A 26,660-nucleotide genomic window follows, 5' to 3' on the forward strand; every position below is an offset into this window, starting at 1 on the left:
AACCGTTCACCCTTCAGCGTGGCCGGACAACCAGCACTGAATGAGGCATTAACCAGTAGAAGGAGCAGGCTACCCGTATCAGCTGCTGCTTGACTGTCAGACTGTCCTGTGCTGCTCCACAACCTTTAACATTTCAACACACAAATAAACTTTGCAGTGATGACAAACGCCCCGATCTTCTGATATTTTCTTACATATTAAAATGTGGGGAAACTCACTCGTGATGTTGTCTGTTGCACAATGTCTTCTCATCATATCAGACCCCCCCAAACAATTTGTTTGGTTATTTACTGCATAAGTTCATGTAGGAAAAATATAATGAAAAAAATGTAAAGAGACTGATCGATAAGTACCGGATGAATATTATAAATAGCAAGCCAGCAAAGTCTGGAAGAATAATCTGATGGGAAAAAAAACCCAGAAAAAAACTGGGGTATTTTCTCTGTTGGCAATAATCACAAAACATAAGTATCACAGAAAATATATCAAATTAGAAACAATTTCTTGTCGTCTGCTACTTCAAAGGTTAAGATCTGGTTAAGCTTCGGTAGCTTGACTTAACCAGATATCCCACACAACGTTCAGGGCTGCTTTCAAAGTTAATGTTAAAGACCTTAAAAGGCATTAAAGACAGCGGATAGGCTGATCCATGATATGTATCTGAGCAATTAAAAAAAATGTGTTATCTTGTTTTGGAATAGAAAAACCGTACGACTGATGTAGAAAAAATGAAGGACTTTATTGCTCTTTTTTGGCATCACAGGTCAAAGCTGTTTGTCTAAAGTTACAAAGTCATACCTGTTAGGAATAAAATGATTAAGTAAAGCTGTTTTTTGTGATTATTATATAATCATTGTCTTTGCGCTCATTAAGAGTTGGCACTCTGTGTAAATAGGGTCAAAAGGATCAATTCAGTGCGTTCATTGAGGCTGACATGTTGAGCTGCAGAGGGATTTTGCAAACATGCTTACACATCATAACTAGTTAAAGTCAGGGTGAAATTTTTCTGGTCCAAGAGAGTCTGAACAGATTGTCCCGGACTTGGATAATAAGTAGAAAACAACAGGCTAAGAATTGCTAGCTGATTTTAATGCAGCAAGGTTAGGCTAGGGAGGTGTCTTTTGCCAGGAAAGGAGCAGATGCAGACGAGGTCAGACGGGAGGCAGAAGGACCGCCATGTCATTTCCCATGATAATTCTTGTTTTTGTTGTGGTATAAAACTATATTGCCAGCTTATTATGCCATCCTTTTTGTGAAGCAGACCGCTGGTTCACATTGAGGTCCAGCGCGCTGTAACTTGTAATTTCAACTGCTGAAACGAATTCAGTGTTTTAAATGGTAGTCATTATCCTGTACTTCCTTAAAGAAAGAAAATGCAAATCTTTAACATTTTATTTGATTTTAGATGATGCATAATAGCTCACATGAGAGGCGAGAAGCAGGTGAAGGAGATGAGACAGGAGCTCTTTTAAATTAGACCCTAAGTCTCGAGTATTGCCGTTCGTTTGTGTGTTTCTTCGTTTTTTTGACATTCTGAATGTGTGACATCCTGGTTTTTATGTTAATGGCCGACATCGACATACAGGAGTGATGTAGGATTTTTAAGACAGATGCTGATATTCTGATATAATTCCCAATTTTAGTCTTTTTTCTTTAGATACAAAAACTCAAAAAGATTTCCCTAAAATGTGTTACATTTGTTTATTTATTTGTTTACGTTTGTCCTTCCAAACAGGTGCATTGCCAACAATGAAACTGAGAGTGCCCTCTTGTGGACGAATTATGCAACATCAACACACCGCCATCTCTTCTTTACAGTTTTAAGATTTATTTACTGGCTATTATAAATTTGAAAAAATATCAGTCTGCTAATACACTGATCAGTGGCTAAAAGGTCAGAATTACCTCTGGTTACCTCTGGAAGTTTTATAATGCTCATAAGAATTAAAGTCTCACTTAATTTAGTGAGACGTTAATTAATTAATTTAATTATGAATTCATCTTTCATAAGCGTAGACAAAACAGTGGTAATATTTATTGAAGATCACTAATAACAGGGTTTACTGAATAGTTAGTAGCTTTTTTTGGAGATCACATTTAATTTAATTGTCTATTTTAGTTAGGCGCAGTGTGAAGGTTTTGTAAATTTCTGAAGTTGTGTGGGTTAGTTTTATTCCCGCCTCATATTTCCCTACCTTTAGGTTGATTTAAGTGAAAAAACAGATACAAATAAAATATTTTACCTCACTTTTCCCCCAAACCATCCCCAGTTCTCACCGTTTCATTCCATCCCGTCGCTCCCATCCCTAAAAAGCCTTGCTGTCAGGGAAACATTTATCTGTGCTCTAACAAATGGTTTGCATTTTTCTGAAGAGGACAAAGCCTCGAGGAATCACAACACGGTCTTGATGAATCACAGTCTGGGCGTTTTCACACTCTCAGCCAGTCCAATCTGCCTGCCACTGTGGATCCAGGTGGCACGTCTGTAAAACCCAACGACCCTTGCATCACTCACACTAAAAATAACAATCAGCTGACACAACAAAGCCGAGAACAGCTGACAATTCACCTGTACCCGAAATGTGACAATCAATTATGCTCAGATGCATGAATGAACAAATATACAAACGCGCCAAATGAGTCAAAGCGTTGTTACCGAAACCACAGAGTGACCTGAAAAAGATGTTTATGACTCTCACTGTGTACACAGAAAAACTTTAGGACGTGACTGCCTTCAGTGACAAGTACCCACAAATGACAGACTGAAAGTTAGACAGACAAACAGTGGGATTTATAAATAGTTTGCAATAAAGACAGATAAACAAGCAGCCAGACAGAAAAGGGCTGCGTGACAGGCAGTCAGGGAGAATCATGCTGTCAGATATGAACGTATCCGAGCTACTGCAGGGATTCTATCATGTACACTGTTTTCATATGGCGGCTAATAGATCTTTTTATTAATTAGCTGCTCAACAGGAATGCTTGGCAATTTTAAAAAGTCAGCCAAGAATAGCACATGACTCTGTTAGTTTGGGGCAATATATGCGACGCATCCTGGCCTGCAGCAAACCCTGGTGGCAACTATTGACATTTTATCGACAGCATCGGCGTCGAAGAGAAGTGTGCTCGTGTTTCCACAGCCTTTTCTCTCATAAATTTGCTTCTGCAAGATTCCAAATAAATAAATACATAAATAAAATAAAGGGAAGTCTTTAATTTTTTAAATCATGACTTCTCAAGAAGACTAAAGAAGTTTATTATCATTCCTTATGGTGTTACCCAGCCTGAAAGGAAATACTGTTCCTCACCAGCCTCTACAGTGCAATAAGCAATACAGTTTAAAAAGAATAAGTTTAAAAAAGAGCAGCAAAAAAAGGCATAAATAGCATAAAATTCTAATGACCCTTTTTCAAATGAAACCTTTAATTTATCAAGATCTGATGTGTCATTTAAGGTATCCTTCATTTTTGAGCTATATAAAAAAAGCGCTCAAATTGGTAGGCTTAAGCACATGAAATACCTCGTAACGAGTTTCATTATCATCTGTGGCTCACAAGGTAGAGACGGTTGCCAAGTAATCAAAGGGTCAGTGGGTTGATACTAAGCTCCCCGGTCCATATGCCAAAGTGTGGCCGTGGGCAACTGAAAGTAGGGCTGAGCGATCAAACTATTAAAATCATTATTGTGAAACACATTTCTTCAATAGAAATATGGCTTCTGTGAACTTTATATTTCTATTAAGAGTTCATTGACAGAAAACATGAAAGGCCAAATGATAATGACAATAGCACTACTAACTATGATATTTTTATTGATATTGACTGATATAAAAAAATTACTTTTTTTTATCACCAAAGCCTAGAAAGAGCTTAAAGGGGATGTGAGTGGTTTGTCAAAGGTAAATGTGGTTTGTTGTAAAACAGGCTTTGAGCACTAATTTACTGAAGGAAAATGATATTTAAGTACCAGTTTAGTTCTCATTAATATGGATAATATCTGGTCATAAAAGTCATGAACCCGTTTACTGGGCATTCTAGAAAAACTGAGAAAAACTATGAACACTACTTCAAAAGCTGTCAGTCTTTTATAGCTCAAAACTGACAGGAAACTACAGCAAGATTTAAACTGACGTTGGTGTACAGTAATAGACAATCTGAAGAATAACTTTATCCATAGTCCTGTCCACAATTCTCATCCACAACAGTTACCACCATGGCTGCAAGGCTTTGCAGAGGGAAGACCGGATGTTGCCAATGCTAGCTCAATAAAATGAAATACATTGGGAATACTATGAACAAGAGAGCTCATCTTATGCACCAAAATCCTGAAATAGTGTTAGCTGAGCAAGCTTACATTACATTTATTCAACTGAAAAACCATCCAACATTGGACACACTTGGTATCAAAAAGCTAACTCAGAGCACGCTAATGGATCAGTCAAATGATAAAAAGTAGGACATCTGTGCTGGCTGCCTGTTAATTGCCTTGACTTGCCTTGAAGCGACTGTTGTTGTGATTTGGCGCTATATAAATGAAATTGAATTGAATTGAATTGAACTTCTGTCATTCTGCACCAGATTGCAATGTGCTGTGACTGATTGATTGCAATCGCCTTCCGAACAACTTGTGATTGGAAGGCGATTGCACAGATCCCCTGAAAGGAGGCAACCTTTCTGCAAACAGTTGCAGTCTGACTTAACTGCAATCACTCTCACAGAAGGTGCTATTTTATTAATGAGTGCAGACAGATTGTTGCCAGCACTCTGCCATCAGTATGAATGAGTCTGTCAATGAGCACAATCCGAGGAAACTGGTTGCTAGCTGGTTGCTTTCTGATAATTTTCCTATAGAAAAGGCTTCAGAGCCCAAAAGTAACAGATATGAGATTTTCACCGATTTACTTAATAGATGACAATCCACAACATTTCTCTGAGACAGGGAAATTCCATCATTTTTCACTATTCAACATAATAAAGATGATCAGCTTACTAGTTGTAGGTGCTTATTAGTTACAAGAAAATGGACTTCTCGTCTAAAGATCCAAAGTCAGACTTGAAAACAGCTTGTTGGAAAGTGCAAAGTGATATCCTGATCAACAGAGAGACAGCTGGCTGTTCTCAAACATTACCAGACCAACTTATTTGGTTTTTCATTTCAAGGCTTCGCTCGTCCAACTGTTCTTCAGTAGCCTATATGTGAAGCTCACAGAGGAAAGGCTTCACATGAGCCTCTCCTCTCCTTCTGTCATCTCTCACTGTCTCTCCCTCTTTTCCAGGCCACTCTTTTCTTTTTTTTCCATCTCTTTTCTTCCAGAGTTATGCTCAGTGGCCCAGTTCTTTCTGCCTGAGATGCCCCAGCGCATCTCCTCGCTCTATCTTCCTTTTTTCCCCCTTTCATTCTCTCGGTGTCTCAGCGCTTTTCCTCAATCTGTCTCCAGGTTTAACTTTTTCTCTTTCTCCTCCTCCATCGCTTCCTCTATCAAGAGACAAGCAGGGGAGCCATCTTAAAACCCAGGCACAGCACTTTTTGTTTCTTCTATACAGGAGCAGCTCGATCTAAAACCATTTTTGAATTCCAGAAGGCAATTTAATGGGAAGGCAAACTTATCATCCTGTGTTTGAGCAGTAAAAAACCTCCTCCTGTCTTCATTAGGAAAAGAGGAAAGCATCTGTGCTATTTTTCAAAATTAAAGTTTGTCTTTCCACATAAACCCAATGCAGAACTTCACCTCAGCACAAGCCAATTTCTGCTGAATATGATCACATTTTCCCAAAGATTTTGGATTTGTTTTGTATTTCACAATGACCTGTTTAGCATGTAAAAGCTACACTCCTAACACATTAAAAGCACTGAGGTTACTTTGACTGTGTACAGTCTTAAATAAAGACTTTGCAGCTCATTATGGCTGACCTACATATGTTCTGTTAACAGGACAAGTAAAAAAACCGATTAAAACCTCTAAATAAAAGCACAAATATTTTTATTTTAAACTATAAACTTAGAAGACTACCCATTTAGTCTTTTTTTTACTGACCGGCCAGGAACAGAATCACCTGTTCTCGGCCCGGACCACTGAGCGATCGACTTTCCACACGTGTGATTGTAAGGCAGTCCATTTTAGCATGTGCAACTTGAGCAGAGTGGGAAATAGTCGTGCACACACTTCAATCCACACACACTGTTAGCATGGAACCTGTTCATTCTGAGTGAAGACACAAAGTTCACCAAGGTTAACCGTGGGGGCACCAACACGAAAACGTTTGTGACAATAATCCAGAGCTCAGAGCCAACCACAAGCCAGCAGCCTCAGTATGAGCAAAGGACCAAAGTGTCCCGTTATTTTAAGTTATAAACACAGTGGAAAATGATGCAAGTACCTGACAGTTGCTTTAATATACATCTGATGCCTTTACTCATGTTTAGTAAATTCATATATGTCAGGTAAGGGTGACTTAGTTATGGTTACCACTTTCCAGCAGCACTTTATTTTCAGCTGTTTCAGTGAGAGTAAATCCTGTGACTTAGTGCAGTTTGGGAGAAGAATTGTAAAGTTTAATCATTTCTTTCAGTGTCTTTAATTGAAGAAGTAATGATTTTTGTTTGTATGTGCTGTCAGTTATAGTTCTGGGAAAGAAAAATAGAATTGGCAGGTTAGACTTACAACCCCCCCCCCCTCAGAAATCAGCCAATAAAGCTGAAATCTCTTGTAAGAGATGCTTCTTTTACCACTAATTAACTTCAACACACAAAGCCCTGATGACCCATTAGCCATTGGGTTTTGGGCGTCAGAGGGTTTAACAAGTCAAAGCTGGTCAGCACTAGATCACAAATGGAGCCTGCATCTCTCTTTGTTACTTCAGCGCACATGTGATGGTCACTAGTTTGACCTTCTGCTTTTTTCTAACTGTGATAAATGGTTAAAGCACAAACTGACAAAAATAGCTGCTCTCACTCAACTCGTTTCAAATGTTCCTCGATCTTACATCATGTGGAAAAAAAGGATATGAAACATACACCACATACTTCTGGAGCGTGTGTGTATCTTTAGGATTGATAAGAAAAGTTAAACAAAATTATGAACTGTTGATTTACTGTACATTTTGGACTTCTGGGCTGAAAACATGGACTCAGACTGCCAGTAAGAGTCTGTGTGTGTGTGTCTCCATGTTATTTAGTTATTTATTAGAGGTCACCTTGCCATGCTGGTGTCCCAGCAACTCGTCCAATGCTCAGAGCCAGAAAGACAGAGAGACACACACACACACACACACACACACACACACACACACACACACACACACACACACACACACACACACACACACACACACACACACACACACACACACAGGCATACGGATGTCTATGATAACAGCGCCATGTCTTCAAAACTGTTGACCTAGAAGCTCGGAGCTATTCATAGATCATAGAACAGAGTGACACTTGTTACTCAAAGTTTCAGGGTAATTTGATTCTGCAGACTAAATAGGAACGCAAAATGCACCAGTTCAAGTAGAGTACAATCTGATCCAGTGATTTATTACGGGGGTTTACTTTTTTACATTTTGGAGTACATAGTTTGACTTTTTCAGACCTCTAAAATATTCAGACAATCTGAGAAGGTCTATAAAACGGCAACTTTGCAAACGTGTGCAAACGGGAACACAGGGCTGGCATGTCATCGTGTAAAAGGCGGTTGCGGCATGTTACGACAACCAGCTGAACGCGTACACGTGTAGAGACTCAGAGAAAGCATCACCCACTTTAAACTCATATCTATAACCACTTGGGAAATAGAAGTCTAATATTCACTCTTCTTTTTGTTTGCCCTCTGGTCTCCACCAATGCCTAACAGAGTTATCTGACTGTTAAGCAGGTCACACGCACCACTTTATCGACCTGCTCAGTAGCACGCCGTGGGTTTATCAGAATCATTTTCTTTCTAATGCAGCTGCCTGAAGAGAATGGTAATGATGCTGAAAAGTAGTTGAGAGTGAACCAGAACAATAGAGTCACTGGCCCTAAAAATAAAGCAGTGAGCTGAGAGATGCTCAATAAAAAATTCCAGCTATTCAACAGTGTTATTTTTCCTCGATTACATTGCTGAGCCCCATTGTGTGACGTGGTTTCCACTTTTGGCTCCCTGCTATGTGATGAATACAGATCCAACAGTCCCGACTGCAAGAGAACAGTTCACCTTCACCTGAAAAAGTCTCCATGAACACACTGTGAGACCTGCTGCTATCTGGAATAACCTCTCCATCTTTCTGTCATCCCTCCCTCTTTCTCGCTCTCTCTCACTCTGGCCGGGAGTCAATCTCTCTTTTTTACTGCCAGCTGATAGCTGTGCATGACTGTCTGGATCTCTATTCATGCGTTCACTCCATCTATCACCTGCTGCTGCCTCTGTCACTCCTCTATCCTCCCCTCATCTTGTTTTCCTCTCCTCTCTAGATGAAAAAGAAAGATTAGACGCCACGGCTTTTTTATCTGCGCGTTGGTATATTCCAGCTTACATGCTCTTTCAGCAGTGAGATCTGCTTTACTATTTTCCTCAAGGTCACACTAATGCTGATGCACACTGTGACCTGCAGGGTTCAAACCTATGAGCGTCTCTTTCCCCCGAACCCTGCCCGCATTTGCAGGGTTTGCTCATCCTGCATGACAGCTTCCATTTGCATAAACACCCTTTAGTAAGTTTTATCCCTAAAGCTTTCCTTAACAGTCCATGGAAATTGCACATTGAGCTGTTGCTATGGTAACTGGGGACTCAATTGCCCAAAATTACCATAAAACACTAATTACAAAAACCATGGCTAAGAGCACCATTTTGACAAGCTTTATGCAACACTGCTGAGCTAGTCCCTCAGGTGGGGAAAATAAACTGGGAAAGGAAGTTATTTCAGTATGTTTGACATGTTCTAATTCTTTGAACACGCTGCATCTGAGTGTAGGTGTGAAGTATGTCAGGTAAAAAGCTGTTGAGTGCTTCTAAGACTGTGGAAAATATAGAAACACCCACCATAACGCCACCCAACTAGAGTAATCAAACTCTGCTGGGCACTGGAAACAATCCAGACTTAGGGCACTGGCACATTGACTCTGTGACTACATCCGTCTTATATTCAGTTTGTGTATCTGACAAATCTTTGCCACCACTTGATTCATTTCAACCAATCTCTCTTCTACGGGTGTAAAAGATTTATGCAATTCAATTTTATGCATACCTTAGTTTATGTAGTCAATATCAGCATGCTTTGGAGACATTCACAACTACTGAAATTGGAAAACATCCCATTGAATTTGTTTCACAAACTATTTACACGTTTAATCTGCCAAAAATACATCAAGGAAAACATTTCAGTGCTGCTTAAACTTCCTCGGAGACGGCTAAAACAACATAAACAGCATAAAATGACAAATCCAAACCTCTTTTATAATAACTCTGGTTCTGAATTTGCTGGTAAAGACACACAGACAGAAAGTGAAACAAAACACGGCCAAAATGTACCAATCAAAAAAGCACATCGATATATTCTGGAGCATTGTATTGTTGCATTTGATGAATGGAAACAGTGACACGTTTCCTGGAGTGATCACCACAAACGCGCAGGTTCACATAACTGCATTCTTCAACTGTGTGCGACCGGTGAATGTTTAATTTAAATAAAGCATTATAAAGTAGAAGTATAGAAATTACCAAACAGCTTTTCTATTATATTTTATGCTGCCAGCTCCCTCAACATTTGCCAGTTATTAACATCTGCCCAGCCTGGAGGTCACTGCAAACTCTCGGTACCTCAGCAGAGCTGGCAATATCATCAAGGACCACTCTCACCCCAGCAACCAACTGTTTGAACTATTACCGTCAGGCCGACGGTACAGGTCACATAAAACCAGGACAAACAGATTCAGGGATAGCTTCTTTCCCAGAGCTATCACCGTAGTAAATAAGCACAAAAACAATTGAACCTATTCCATACCGTCACTGTCATTATATTATGCTGCTATTCATACTGTCATTATATTAATGCTGCTATCCTGTATATATTGTACATACTATTGTTTGAGTACTTACGATTGTTTTTTTTGTACTTTTTATATTTTACATTTATATTTATTATTGAAACTTGCACCAAGGGAGTGGCACTCCAATTTCGTTGTACTCTGTACAATGACAATAAAGGCTATTCTATTCTATTCTATTCTATTCTATTCTATTCTATTCTATTCTATTCTATTATTGTACATAACAGTTAGCTTATGTCAAGGTAATATGGGATGTTGGCATACGCCCCCTTAAAAAAGTTCATATAAGGTTTAAATTACACACTACAAATACACTCAACAACACATCTGTTCAACTGCACGTTTCTGCAAATATCTAATCACTCGATCACAAGACGACCTGCTGTTCAAACTGAGCATCAGAATAGGGAAGAAAAGTGATTTCAGTGCCTTTGAACGTTGCAGGGTTGTTCGTGGAGCAGACTGGCTGGTCTGAGTATTTCAGAAATTGTTTATTTGCTGGGAATTTTCCCACACAAGGATCTCTAAGATTTGTTGGGAATGATGTGAAAAAGTGAAAATATCCAGTGGGTAAAAACGCCTTGTTGACGATACAAGTCTGAGAGAAAAGGGCAGCCTGACAGGAAGTCAGCAGCATATCTGAACACAAAACAAAAAAGTGGGCCAGAACGATCCAGAACAGCACTCTGGCACCTTCACTCAATGATTCATTAAATCTGATAGGCAGGTTAATGCATGTTACTACTGAATGAGTTCATTTTTCATGTGCTGCAGCCTGGTATTGCCTCCAGAGACAGCATGCTTAGAAATAAGGAAAAATAATGCGACTTCCCAAAGTCTGCTTCCAGCTCCAAACACATCTCTTTTTCCTTCTCATTTCCTTCTCGCTAAACAGATTAATGTTTTTTAAGCACCAGACAATTTTCAAATGCAGCTTTTCAAACAACTCACAAATATCATCAAACACACAAACTTTTTTCTGCGCAGTTTGTCCCTGTATTACATAGTAACAAAAACCCTCAATGCGAAACACTGAGAGGTGGTGAAAGCTGTAAGACAAAGAGGGCAGGAGCAGAAGAAATTTGACAAATTTTGATTTTATATGTAATGTCCTGATTCATTTTAGTTTTCAAATGTGCTGCTGGATTTAGTTTTTTGTGAAACATCTAGCAAAACAAACTGAAGTGCACTACTTTTGTGTCTCTTAAACATAGCATGAATGTACCAGGCAGTTTAGTGCAGGCTACACTGCACAGTTTGTAGTATTGAGATAAAGTTTGCAGTGATGAACTAAGCTGGACTGGTTACATCTAGGTCGCATCAAGGGTAGCAGACACCAATTTATATTTGAGGTGCTGATTCGATTACCTCTCTAAATTCTACTGTTTATACCCTTAGAAATCATACATACAGCTGGTCAAACATCTGCTTATATTATGTTCACTTGGGTAAATCCACAAAGAGAAGTGATATCACAGTAGTAATAGTATTGATGCTCACAAAATAAATTATTCTGTGACTTATTTCTAAGGATTCATGCTCAAGGATCAAGGATTCAGTGCACGGATCTTCTCATGACTACTTCCAGCAGGGTAACATGCCATGTCACAAACCTAAAATCCTCTCAAAAGTTTACGCTTACGATATTCAAAAGGACATGCAGCTAACCATGTCCATGTCAATATGAACTAAAAATCTCTGAGGAAAGTTTCAGGCACCTTCTTGAATCTACACCTCAAAGAATTAAGGCAGTCCTCAAGGAAAAAGAGAGTCTAACCCAGTAATAACAACCTGTACCTAATAAAGTGTCTGACTGAGGGTATGTGGTGCTTTAGCACAGCCTGTTGCACAGCAGAATAAATGCAGACACCTTCTCTGTCTGGACAGAAAGAGACAAGAGGAGAACAGTGAGAGCGGGAAGCAAGCTCTGTGAGAACACGCTGATGTTAAGCCCACGAGTCACGACACAAAGTTGCTGCAGAAAACGCTTTAACGCGGTGCCGCTGCTGTGGCGATGTGGGCATCACAAGGCAAATTCAGGCCAGACAGTCAAGGTCGAGGCGCTTCACTCCCACGTCCGCGAGCCCATCAAACCTCACCGTCACGATTCGCAGAGCTCCGAAAGCACATTCGCACAAATAATACATCACTGTTGTAGAGCAGCGTTTCATAAATAAACTAAGGAGGAGTGAAGCGACACTTTTTGTTGCTGCAGTATTTTTTTTTTTTTTTTACTTTAACTCAAAGCATTCACACTTAAGTTGTTAGTGGATAATAAAAGGAATGATACATCACTGCCAGAAACACACTCTGTATTTGCTCGTCACTCCTCACACTCATATATCTAATGCATCAGGATCCGAAGGCCGGCCGATTAAAGGAAGTAACACGTCCACATATTTCTGCGCAAACATATAAAGTAATTGTAAGCACTTTTTATTCATGAAAAAGTTTAATTTCAAGTCATCATTTTTATGTTGCTTTGTAAATCTTGGCAGACACTGCGCAGATTTGGCTCAAATTTTACTCCTGAATTGATTACGTCTGCTGCTGGGTCGGTTGTTGTTTCCTGTGCAGTTTGGGGGGCAGTCAGCTGGATAGTTGGCATGTGGGAAATTTTGACTTTCCTGCAGTTTGAGCTGTTTTAATATCTTATTTCCCATATGGTGCTCCTTATGGATGCTTTTGTGCTATTTTCAAAGCCTGTCCTGTCACCATATGAGAGGCAGCAAGATTTCCCGTCACCATCTAAAATCTTTGCTCTGAATGTAATTAGAACGAAGAGTATGAAGTAATAAAGAGCTTAAATCCTGCTGAAATTGTTATAAAGCAAACCTATAGACCCCACAAGAAGTCTGGGACTTCCTGTGAGCCACATGTCCTAATGTAATCTGTGCTTTACAGAGATAAAGAGACAGTCAACATGAGGAGAGAGAGGATGAAGGAAGAAATCTATGTAGTGAACACGCAAGATTAGTTTTTACCCATCAGCTCAAAGGCTGATGGGTATTGTTGTCATACTGCCGGGTGGGCAGGTGGCGCGGACACAGATCGAGAAGACCTAGGAGTTGAATCTCAGTAACCTTGACATCAAGGTCAAATTTAGAGGTCAAGTTTTCTGTTTGGAGCACGACTGCCAAAAACGTTCACCAGCCACACTGCAACTGGTCGGGGAACACGCATTTCTCTGTTTGCGATGGGTGGTTGCCAGATGGTGGCTAGGAGATCTCTACGCTTGTGTGACTGGGGCCTTGATAATAAGGACCGCATCGGCATCTTAACTAACCTTGGCAATGTTTGCTTTTTAAAGGGCTGCAGCTGACCCTCAGTGTCACACGACAGCACGTTTACCTGGTAAATGTTTGCGCGGACACTTGTAAGTCACATAAGAAGGGGCAGGAAAGCTAATGCTAGCTGTTGCTCAGTGTGAGTGGCTCTTGTGTTGTGCAGCACATGATGACCAGCTTAGTGTGCCTCCTTGCTCTGCCCATGACACAGCCAAAGTAAGGTTTGATGAGAGTGACCACAAGTCATTTGTAGTTGTCATGCCAGAAACTCCAAAATGGCAACATTTGCCACTCTTGACTCCTTTGCTTTTTTCTCGAAGAACACAGGTCGAGTTGTTCACACAGCAGATCTGTACACTGTTTCAGACAAAACTCAATTCTAATTGAACAATCAGTCCTTTGATCAACCGCTCAAGATCAATCGAGAATAAATGCCATCACTGCAGTTGTTTTAATAGTGAAAATGGTCAATGTGAAAGATTTTCTGAACAGGAAATCAAATGGTGACATGACGTGAAAATTCACAGTCAGCAGTTCCCTCTCTCTCTATCACACACATACACTGATACACACACATGTGATTTATATAATCGCATGGATGGCTAAATTGCTGGTAAAGTGCAGTCTCCCCTCAGTCACGTGGAGTGGAGCAGTCTATTAACATTCTCCACATATCAGTGCTTACAGTGACTCTGAGGACATTGTTCAAATGTAAAGAATAATTGCTGTCAAACAAAACAACTGTACCACACTTCATCTGGGAGATGAGCTCATTAACGGGCAAAACTGTTAAATAATGAGTTTTTAAAATACAGCTTGCTAAGAGAAAATAAGGCAATGATTTCTGCAATAATGATACTGCAGTAATTAATGTCAGGCATGCTTGTGTGTAATTTAAAAAAAAGAGGTGTTTTGCTCGTAATGTTTTCATGCAAAGCTAGAGAGAAATCTGGTCAGTGTGTTTACATAACTGTGATTTCAAAGTCCTTTCTGCTAGTGTATAAAGTGCATATCTAATCAATTGCAATGCAAACTGGAAAACTTGTACTTTTAATTCAGTACATTTATATTCCAAGTTTCTGAAGAGTTTGCAATTCAGAGTTATGATGCAAAATATAATCAAGAAACAATTATCTGAGCTCCTGCTGAGTTTCTAAGTTTGCTCACTTGCAAAGAAACAAAGAATCTCTCACTTTTATGATAGCTTCATTTTAATAGATAGAGACAGAAAACCCAGAATAAAAACACATAACATAAAAGTTATGAATTGATTTGCATATCATTGAGTGAAATAAGTATTTGATCCTCTAAAAGTCAGCCGCCATTCTTGCTCTCACAGATTGGCCTTGTGCCCATGGAGCACATAGATTACAATCAGTCAGTCAACCAATCAATCACTCAATCAATCAATCAGTTTCCATCCTCTGGGCAACCATGGGCAAGACCAGAGAGCTGTCATCAAGGACAAGACTGTAGACGTGCACCAGGCTGGAATGGGCTACACAACCATCAGCAAGACGCTTGGGGGGAAGATTTTTCGGAAATGAAAGAAATAATAAACGACCATCTAAGATCACACCTCATGGGTACAATCATGAGAAAGGTGGTAGATCAGCCCAAAACTACATGGGATGAGGCTGTTAATGATCTGAAGGCCGTTGGGACCACAGTCACCAAGATCATTGATAGCACACTACGTTGTAATGGGCAGCAACAGCACCAATCTTGCAGCACCAGCAATGTACCTCTACCTAAGGAGGCACATTTTAAGACCTGTCTACTGCAGAAATAACCAACATTGTATTTTATTATCCTTCTGAGCTTGTGACTGTAAAGCATTTTAGAACTCATCAATGAATATAAGGTAGAAAAACCTTCCTCCACAGTCTTAAAGGAAGTGGCATCAAGCTATGGCACCACTTCGGCATCTGATCCTTGTACGTATGATTTGTAATGTAAATCTGGCCAGAGAACTATACCATCAATTACAGTGAAACCAACATAATAAAAGTTGCTCTTGAACACATTTTATATATTAAACTTCAGGGATTCCTTTTATTCTTTGATTGCCAACAAAGAACTCTTGAGTACTGATGGCATTGCCAAATCCTTATTTCTGAGCGCTCCTCTCCAAAAACTCTTCTATTCCTCCAGTTCCTCTATTACCTTATATGCGAACGAACATTGAGTCGATCTAACATACACTGCTCTGCTATTCATAAATGCACCTAACCTGTAGCTCAAAATAGTCTCCAGAGAGCAGCATTTGCCAAAGACTGGTGTGAAATGGAACTGGTACTTGATCTAAAATGAAAAAGAAAAACGTCAGTTGCCTCCTAAACATATAAACATGGAGAGGTGATGGTTACAGAGAAACAGCTGTCCTATGGAAATGATAAAATGCCTAAGTGTGCCAAACCCAAGCGAACACCGAGACACGCCATCTCACAGTCTCTTCCTGTCTGATAGCCATGACAGCTGAGCTGAGACAGACAGAGCGGGACAGTAGACAGATGCTGTCGACTTAGGGAGATTACTCCATCGCCCGTCCATCCTCCTTCCTGCCCATTTGTCTGTCTGCACTCTGTTCTGCTGCTTTCCAAAACTTTCTCCAGAGACTTTTTCACAAATTGTTTTCCAATTACGCCGGAGTAATGCAGACAGTTAAAGATGCTACTACCTCTAATTACAAAATAATTGCAGTTATGGATTTTCCACCGTACCCATGTCAGATTCTGTTCTGCTTTTATTTTCATCTTGGCTGCGCTTATTTTTGCTAAACAGAAACAGCCATCACTAAAAGATTGTAAATGTTGCGAGTCTGAAACAGATGAAAGGATTTTAAAGACTATGATAGAGGCCTTAGGGTTGCTCTTGGTCTGTTTCGTACTTAAATTCAAACAAAGTGGCATTCTAAAAGTCGCCCTGGCAGAGCTCTTGCCCCATTAAGAGGAGACTGGGTTGCCTATGGCAACACGTGGACAAACCAGCACAAGGTCAAAAAGACCTGCCTCATCCCTCAATCTCTTGGGAGGTACCCACACAATACACTGTCCTCTCCAGCAATTACTACATCACTTGAGACTTGGCACATGTTTTGGAAGAGTTAAAAATGTCATCCTTACCATAAGTAGTACTCACTTTTCATATAATCTAAAATAGATTAGCTGACAGCTAAGATGCAAAGTGCTTTCTATGCACTCTATTAAAACCAGGACCAAACCGACAAACCAATACTCGCTCATTCACCCAACCTGCTTCCATCATCTTCAACTATTCCTCCCTAATTTAGTCTCTTGTACTCGGGTGGATGACCTACCAGCTGTTTTCGAATAAATTTGGACTTTTTAACAAAACAAGAAAAAGTTTTTGATTTTATATTTTTCAGTGACCTAATTTGTCAGATCCAGTACTGAGAGACAGCGGACTGGGAGTTAGAATAAGCCAGCTACTATTAATGTAAGGTAATGATGTATGACCAGAGAGAGATACTGGAGGTCAAAAAAGGAAGCGACTCAAAGGATCCCAAATAGAAATCTACGAGACAATTCTGAAATGCAAAAGAAGGCAGCTGTCCTGCTGCTGCCCCCGAAGAGGCAATTAAACAGGAAACATCGTAGCCATTAATTCAGTCAGGCTGACATTTCCTGTATTCATAAGGTGAAATAGTATGGCGTTTCTGAAGTGCCCTCATGGGAGGAGCAGAACTGGTACTGGACCGAACAAAGCCACGATGTTAGAAATTGTGTGCATTCATAGCAGAAGGATTTGAACCATTCCTCTTCTTTTTCTGGCACTTTTTTAAAAGCACTTTTTAAATTACATTTGACTGGTGATTTTACACCAGTTTTGTATCCGTGTGACTGTGGAAATGAATGTTGATGCTCTCATCTGAGCTAAACATCCAATTTAGAAAAAATAAAATCCAGTTTATCAGCCATGCTACTGCTGTTTTATCAGCAAAGGAAGTTCACGAGCTCTGCAGATCTTTGTAAAAGAGATCATCTCCTGCTTTCTAACGTGGAAAGCATGAGAGGCTCTGCAAAATGTTTGGGTTGCAATTCTGTGCTGGTGCTTAATGAGCGTTAACTTTAACATATTTTCCAGTGACCAAACACTATATACTATACAGACCACTTGTGTTTAGTTAAGACCAAGAAAATTAGTCCAAAGCTGACTACAGATTCTCAGCTTTAAGTACCGCAGCTGCCAATAAGGATTTTAACATTTTCCATTACAGGTTACTGATGGATTTTTCCTCAGTTTAAAATTGTATTTTTCACACCAAGTTGTAGATTCACATAAAATCTTGTCATCTCTCTAGCTTCTAAAGGTGTGGAAATTTGAGGAACTCGTAAAAAAAGCTGTTTTACTATGAAGGCATTTCCCATCATCCCATCAACATGGAGCAAAGTAAAACTGCACACACACAAACACAGGTACACACACAAACACAGCAGGTTGTACAGAGTGACATACTGGTCAAGTGTGAAAGACTTCCACACTTCCATTATCCACGCTTACACACACTGTGCGTACTGTAACGTGTGAATCAGCTTGCTGCCAGCCTGCCAGGTTGTTTAGCAACTGCACGGTTACCTATGGTGGGGGTTTTTTACCTGTTCATTTCCACTCAATACCCCACTACCATTGTGTCCTCATCTAAAAAGCCGTTCCTTGTTTTTGTAGAACTGTGCTGTGGCACCTGTGTGCCTGCACCACTGTCCTACTTTCCGCACCCCTGAAAAGATCCATTATCTCAGAACAGACTTCTTGGCCTGACTTCCTCTTTGTCAATGACAAGCCATCTTCTTTAGTGTTCTTGTAGCTGTCACATTAGATCAGGGGAGACTACGGTTGTGACAAAGAAATACCAGAAGCTTCTCGACCTGCCCTGTCAGTGTTTCCAAAAAAAGATGCTCCTGGTGCACCGCAGCTGTGGATCTTAAAGTGAAGCCCGAGGACACGTATGACACTGCTACAACAGGCATTCTGCAGTTTGGAATATTATTTCAGCAGCCACGGAGACTTAATAATAAGGACGATTACAGCAGGGATCTGGTTGTGCTTCCTGTAACATGCTTGCACAGCACAGCAGAAATAACACAGTGCGTGTCTGATTTCTTGTGTATTACTTAGTTTGAAACACTGGATACTTTGTAGCAATGAATTTGCCAAACTAGCAACTCACCGTGAAGACACAGCTTGACTCTGCTCAATTCAAACTCTGTCGCTGGCCTGTTGCAACAGCTGAGTTAGAGTAGCTCTGCTCTGTAGCTCTGACATGTATAAAACAACTTATATGGCAGTGTACCTGTGATAAGTACAAGACAACGTATTGATAACTCACCTCATATTAGATGACATGACCAGTTATTTGGTCTATAGACTGAAATTTATTGTAAAAAATGTACAAGTTTCCTTTGCAAATGTCTTGTTTTATCTACACAACAGTCACAATCCAAAGACATTCAATTTCCAGTGACATTAAAAAAATAAATTGTTGCATTTAAGAAGCCTGAACCAGGATAAATATTTTCAAGGAATTGTTTTGGTCAATTCTTTAGTGTTCAATGTTTTTTAAAAAAATACTAATGAAGAGGAACTCCAGTGGGGAAAAAAAATACTAATATTAACAGCAAATGTAATGTCCCTGTTATACTGTGAAGGAGCCACAATCTCTAACTTGAGCCAAATTATTATGTCACCCTCAAGAGAACAATGTGAATGATGCAACCATGGCAACACTGCCACGGAGACTAGAGAAGGGACGGAACGGATGCTCCCTGAACAAATCTGTACTCACATTTTTAAAAAAGACTGAAATCACATTAAACCAGAGAAATGAACAACAAGACTGAGATAAATTTATCCTCTGTGAGACCAGTTTGGAACGGACTCATACAGCCTGTGTGAACCTACAGTACAGTACGTGCCGTGACGAAGAGGATAATGTTTCTGTCTCTTCCTCCTCCCTCCCCCTTCTACTCTACTCCTCGCTCTGCTCCTCTGAGCTCCTCTAAAATCCTGCAAGGGTTTCCTAGTGTAAGCTAATATGGTTTTAAGAAGCATAGAAAAAAATGGTCTCATTTGTCTTTTGGGCTTACACATGGCTGCTTAAGCCACATGCCATCCAAAAATCTTACATGAACACTTACATGAAAAAAAATATAAAAATGTTTTCTGATACTTGTTAAAACATTCCATTTCTTGACCAGGGTTGACTTTAGTTGCCCAGTTTTAGACTCTGGTTTTCTCTTGATTACATTTACCCAAACCTTGTTGTCAGCACTTTTAGGTAGGAAATATTTTCCTTCAAACAAACTACACCTGTCAAACATAGGAAGTGCAAGTACTCCACTAGCTCAGCCAAAGGGGATGCTATTAATGTCTAATGGACACATGGATGGTTCCTTCTGCAGGGTGAAATGTTGGCGAGTGTCATTATTAAGTAACCAGGTAAAGCTTTTTGGGAAGAGATATTGTTGCTATGCTTTCAAAATGTATTTACTTATCTTTGAAGCTTTGATCAACACAATGAAAGTGTTATGTCATGCTCCAATAAATGAAAGTTAAGCAACTTCCACCATCTTGGCACACTGAAAACAAACTTAATGTATGAGCGGCGACTCTTACTGTGAAGTCTTTCTGACTCTGACGAAAATTACAAAATGAACTTTATTTATTATTTACTATAACACAAAACAAGTCACTGAGCCCTTAAACTTATCACAAAAGTATTTACTGAGGTCAGATGCAAGGGCTGACTTGCCACACACTTCTATAGGACCCAAAGGCTTTTTGCAATCACAGCTGTCAGTCACCGGTAGCCTTTAAAACGAGCGCTGGTGTAAGCCTCGTCTAAGCTGACTTCACTTTTCCGACCCAGAATGTATCTTGTATACTGCCTATAGGTATCAAGCAAATTATCTGCTAGAGCCTGACCGATTTAGGATTTTACAGTCTGATATTTGGTGATTTAAAACTATGGTATTTAAGTATATGTTTTGTTTTGGACACACGAACCATAGGCATTTCCCTGACATTTGTTATATGGAGTTCTTTATTTACTTGTTTACACTTGGTCCGACTGTTCGGATCAGCTGGTTGTCCTGTTTGTGGCATTCCAAATACATGTTGCCAACAGGGAAGTTCTAGAGTGCTCTTTTTTCACTTTTTGACCGTTATTACTTCATACACATAGATCAGCAAATAGTTCGTCAGATGGTATCGACCTGCCAATAAATCAATTGGGCTCCATTAGCCCAAACATAACTCAGAAGGGTAGCCAGTTTTATCTAACAAAGCCTGTCTGAGCTTCAGGAAGTTGGCTATCAGGTAAAGCTACGGCTGACATAAGCAGGGCATTAGATACATGGCGGTATTGCTTTGTTTTTAGAAGACGTTTTATCTTCTAGCTAATATTAGCTAATGCTAGCATCACTGCTAACACAGATGAACTGCAAACTACCTTACAAAGCAAAATAAAGTCTTAAGTGGATAACAGTGGATTTGTGCTGTGTAGTTAAGTTACAGCTAGATAGATGAATGTATCTTGCTTGCTAATCTTAGCACTAGAAAAATTATATCTCATCTCAATGGCTAGCTTGGCAAATATCCTTCACCACCCAATGTAAATTATATTACAATGATACTGTTAGATCTATATCAAACAGTATTGCTTTAGACACCTGTAAATCATTTAATGGAACAAAGTAAAAATATACAACAAAAATTTCCTTTCAACAATACTAGCAAACATGTGTGCTCAGCCAGCTAGCCATAACATGATTGTTTATGAAATTACCTTAATAAATATATTATGAACATAGTTCGAGGTTAATCTTGCTAATTAAGCTCTGATAATTATTGCAATGCTATTACAGACCATCGACCCATCGATCCAGCCATCCATGGATAGCAGTACGGCTTTTACATTTAACCACTGCCTTGACATATTTTTCATATTTTGGCAACCACATAACCATTTTCTCTGTTTCAAACTAGCCTCTCCATGCTTTTCAGTGGTATCGCTACATCTGAAAACACCAGAATATCGCAATCAGAGCATTACAGTCTTCATCATCATCATCCTTCATGATATTACAATTCATCCTCATCATTGTAGCACACACTGCAGATGTACTGGTATCTCTGTCCCCCTTCCCTCACTGGGTCTCTCTCCCTTGGCCCATCACCATGACGATGGGAGCCGGTTCCATGGATACAGTCACTAGGCAACCAGCAGCATCAGGAGCAGCAGCAGCAGCAAGAAACAGCAGTGTCCTGTCAGAGCTAAAGTGGAGCAGCAGTAGAACACTGAGCCACTCATCCTTCTTTATCTGTATGCAAGTTTTCTCTTTGAAGAGGAAATGTTAATGTATTTATCATTTCTTAGATCTGAAGCCTCGGTACTAGGCATGCTTAATTTAGACTGACAAAATGAGTACATCTATAGATGGGTTTAAATGTAAGTAATACGGAAAACTGATGATGACAAGATTGCAGTTACCTGAATATTATTTATTTCACCATCACTAAGTGCTCGTATGTAAAACCTTCTTCTGTCTTTAGTATTTCTCATAAACGGGAACCACCAAATGCCAAAGACAAGGGATTAAGTACCAACCATAAAGTATATTAATAAATAATTAGGGTTTTCAGTATAAATGAGATGGCTATTTATTTCGACAACTGACAGATTATTCATTTGCTCAGCTATAACAGACAGGCATAAAAACACAGATTTGCCCAAGCAATAGTCTAAAAACCAAAAAGCTGTTTCAATAAGATGATGAAAAACAGCAAATTCTCACACTGAGAAGGTGGAATTGGATAATGTTTGGCCATTTTAATTGAAAATATTACTCTATAGAAACCAAGCAATAATCAAAAGATCCACTTATTAAGTTGCTGACTATTGACCATCTTGCACTGGTATCACACTGTGCATTCTTAAAATAATCATTACCCATGGGTCAAACTGCAACCATCTTTGAACTTGATTTTCATGACTGCTGCTTACTTGTAAACTATCACGACGGCATCTTGTAGGGTTATGACACCAATTCTTGAAAAACCTTGTCCACAGATAGGCACATAAACACCTGCAGAAGTACTCAAAATGGTAGTTCCTGCTATGGTAGATGTAGCCAGGACCATATTTTTGTGCGCTACAGATACAGACTCACAAGGTGAAACAATATCGACTAAGCTGTGGCAGCTGCTAAATACTGGACTAATCCAGCTGTTGCTAACAGCTGGCAGATCATCATTCAAAGGAGAAAACAAATTCCACAAAGAGGGAAACAGTGAAAACTACTGCAAGTGTTCTGTTATCTATTCATGAGATAATTTAGGAAATGTGTGAGCAGCAATGTGCAAATGCAAGAAGGGGTTATACATGTAACCACACCAGAGATTCATCAATGTGTGAGTTTTATTATAACAGATCAACTGCTGTGAACTACTTCATGAAGTGTTTGCAAGGTCAGTTTTTTATTATTATTTGAAAAAAAATATCAGTTTTACAACCATCTGTCAGTAACTGAGTCCTGTGAATTGTTCCCTTGAAAATTATTGATCAGTCCAGTGGTTTGTGTTCGAAAGTCTCAGTGAATGTTTGGTTTGAAAAGTAATCTTCAACATACAGGCGTTAAATACAATCCATGGCTATAAGGTACTTGATTAGATTCCATTACTGGTACACATTTCTACCTGACAACCTCTCAAAAATCCCTTTATAGTCCCTAAAAAATCTACATGGTATTCTATATCTCATGTATCCTGAAGATGTGGCAGATCACTCTCCATGTCTGGAGAATTACACATGCAGCATGTAAGCTGTTGTGATCAGTGTGCCCAAAGAAAGAAACCAGTGCTGAACACATAATAGTGTTTTTTTGCAAAATGACACCAAAATGAGCAGCGACTTCAAAGCCCTGTCGAAAAAGAGTGTATAAATAGAACCGTCTTAGGAGCAACAAAGACAGAGGAGATTTAAAATATGTTGCAGTTGAGATTGGAATTAAATATTCTCTTTGATTTTAAAAAGGAAAAAAGGCTCTTTTTGTTGGTTTACAGCCCTGTAAGTCACATACATACACACACAGAAGAGACATGGACAACAAATTAGAGCTTGTATCTGTAAAAATTATGATCCAGTTAATAAAAAGCCATAACCTTCTACAGGTGCATAACTGCAGCCATAAACCATTTAGGCAGATGGTTAATAAGCCTTTGTCATTACAGGCTCACAACAAGCATGACAAACCGATCCAGCTAAATAATGGTGCAGATAGTCTAATAAGCACAGCATACCTCAAGGTGGTGGATTTAACAGGTGTGAATGTGGTGCATTATATGAAAGCATGACGTTATAATGGCAACAGGGCTGGGGGCTACATGTCAAGACAAGAGGGTATGTGACACTGCATCATATATTATCCCCCCACACACCCCACCTCTCCCTGATCCTGCAGTCATGGTTGTTTCATTAGCTCATCTCGGAGCTTCAAAGGCCCTGGGTGGGGGGTGTCTATGAAAGGATAAAGGGGCTTAATTTGTGCATACATTTAAGCGCCAAATTATTAAATACGGTGTACAGTGCCACTGTTCAGATGCTCAGTAGCAAAGCTCACCAAATTCTGAAAAATGCCATTCAAGTTGTCACGTGATGTCAGCCCAAGAAAAATGTATGGTCGTGACAAAACATGAGGGAAAACCATCAAATGTCCCTCCTGTGGACATTTACAGGATATTTTAATATTTATTTAAGTTATTTTTTTTCTGTTTTTTATCCAGTAAAATCTGACTTCAGCTGCAGTCTTTGCTAACCCCAGATTAATGTGGTTATTCATTAAGGGAACTCCATCATTAGCACAGACTTAACATGAAATGGGCTACGGCAGCAGGTATGTGTCTGTCACTGTCGCCTTACGTTGTAAAGTAGAGTAGTTATCCATCTGGCAGGCTGCTGGTGACGGATCCGGTTAAGAAAGAAAAAAATCACTCAGCTCGCCCCTTTGGAAACCGCAGCACCGGACGGGATCAGTCTACCGGGACAAACCGAACCGGTGTGAAACCAGGACAGGTACCCGCGCTATCAGCCGCATCTTTAGTGCCCCCGAAGCCAGAAGACGGAGGAGATGAGCGCATCAACCGGGGCAGTGTGATTCATCTCAGGGTCAGGTTTAAATCCAACTCGGTTACACGCGCGCAGACTACACACTGCTTTCAGTCACATCCCCTTCGGTCCATTTAGAAAATAAGAAGCAGGCGCGCAATGTCACAACACAGATTCCGTGACCAACGGAGGGGAGCGGCGTGCTTCTCCTTCTTCTTCTCCGGTACCGTAAAGCACGCTGCAGGAAAAAACACATTCAGCACGAGCATCCCCTCCCATACGTCCCTCGTAGAGAGAGAGAGAGAAAGAGAGAGGAGGGGGAGGAAAGATGGATGAAGATGGAACGAGGACGCGTGGATGTGCGTGCCTGTGTGCGGTAATCGCGCACGGGTGAGAGTTTGTGAGAGCAAAGAGGAGAAGTCGTCTTTTATCTCATTGTGCAGGTGCGCGTGCACGTGCACGTGAAGTCGAGGTTGTCTCTGAGACTGTTGCCATGCTGCCTCCATCTTTTCCTATGAGGTTTTTTTTTTTTCTATTTTGGTGCGCAAAAATAGCCCGGTTTCGATTAGAGATAATATTCAATGAAAAGGTTTATTTTAAACAAACGCCACGCTCTTATAAGGCAATGTCTTTTAACGGATGATATGATGTAATAATGTCTTATTAACTATTAAGAAATTATCTTTTAACTCTATAGTTCCGCTACAAGCTACAACCAATTATGAGTTGCCACGTTGTTAAAAGATTCTTATTAACAATTATTAACTTAATTATAAGGGTCCTGCAAATAAGCCTGGACTAAAATCCACTAATCACCAACTTGTAGTATTTATAACTGGATTTGATGGCATATTAGAGAATGATAAACCAAGAAAGCCCTTTATTGAAGTTAATACGAACAGACTAGTAATCCATCAGTCCTTATATTTATAAATGACTTATCCATTGTGCTTTATACTGTAACTATTTGCATTCCAAACAAGCGTCTCTTTTTCTTTAAATTACGTATGACAAGTCACCAGCAATATCAGTATCTGAACCCACCCTGCTAAACACACACTAATCTTTGGCCTCTGTGATAAATGTGTCCCTCCTCCTCCTGACCATCATTTTAGCATCCAAAGTGAAATGTGAATCTGAAAGGCAACGGTGCCACGTTGTCATTGAATCTTAACCTATTCTCGCTTGCTCATTATTTAATTTCACAGCACAACTGTTGGTAATGATGCCTATCTCCACACTGACTGGCCTATAGTGGCATGACACAAGACACACAAACATCAAAGACGAGCCGCACATGTGATGCAGTGGTGGAAGCAGCCGGGGACCCTGCTGGCATTGTGGACGACATGATGGATGCTAAGTGAGCAGCCTTACCCAGAGCTCAGTGTGGTGCAAACTGCTGCTTACATTCAGTAGTCATCTGAGTGGGCTGCTGTTTTGAGGCTTCTAAGTCTAATCAGTTCATTCACAGGCAGCACGAGCCAATTCAATACTATTTGTTTATTTCAATTTCACTCAGCAGAGCTTAAATCCACTTTACAGAAATGCCCACTTTCTTCAGTCTTGGCAACACAAGTACAAACAGGTTGGCAGTGAAGTAATAGCTAAACTTCCTGTACGTACGCCTGTGTCTCAGCTCAGAGTTTCACTCTGAAGTGTAATCTGTTGCCTGCGGTTTTACACCTCAGCTGCACGTTTCATGCGGATTAGCAAAGATGAGCATCGTCATTTTCCAAAATCCTCGATTAAATCAACACTTTACATTTCTGCAAATCATTCCACACAGAGAGGCACTGGTTTGAGATCTGAGAAGCAGGACTGTGGCAGGAACATCAGGACAAATTAGCCTAAGGAGGGTGACAGCAGCTGTCCCTGCCTTATTTCTACTGCCCATAACGGCATAGTGAGGCTGCTCAGAGGCCAGCATGACACAGTGCATTGGCAGTAGGCAGCTTTAGGTGTGCAACTGTGTGAGTGCGTTATGTGTGTTACTGCAGAAGAGCACTCATACCTGCAGATCTGCTCTACAGGAAGTCAAATCCATGAATAAAATAGGATTCGATAATCAAATACAACAGATTAGACCCATTTTAATGCTGTAAAATAAATAAGATTAGACATTGGGTGTTAGACTGTTTTAATAGCATTTCAGTATACTTCTTCCCAATCATCCGAATGCTAAGAGTTTCTTTCCAAAACAGCAGCGACAGTCAGGA

At 40.0% G+C, this 26,660-nt stretch overlaps 1 protein-coding gene across 1 annotated transcript in view; it reads right to left on the reverse strand.

Moving 5' to 3' along the window:
* The window catches only part of lrrc7 (leucine rich repeat containing 7), a 91,777-nt gene extending 67,164 nt beyond the window's left edge, over positions 1-24,613 (reverse strand). Inside the window, exon 1 of the mRNA XM_080886782.1 lies at positions 24,256-24,613. Within this exon, the coding sequence (XP_080742908.1) occupies positions 24,256-24,280 (25 nt within the window). The 5' untranslated portion in view covers positions 24,281-24,613. The remainder of the gene's footprint in view (positions 1-24,255) is intronic.
* Positions 24,614-26,660: the final 2,047 nt, after the last annotated feature.

Source organism: Rhamphochromis sp. 'chilingali', assembly GCF_963969265.1.
Source record: "Rhamphochromis sp. 'chilingali' genome assembly, chromosome: 7".
Classification (NCBI taxonomy): domain Eukaryota; kingdom Metazoa; phylum Chordata; class Actinopteri; order Cichliformes; family Cichlidae; genus Rhamphochromis; species Rhamphochromis sp. 'chilingali'.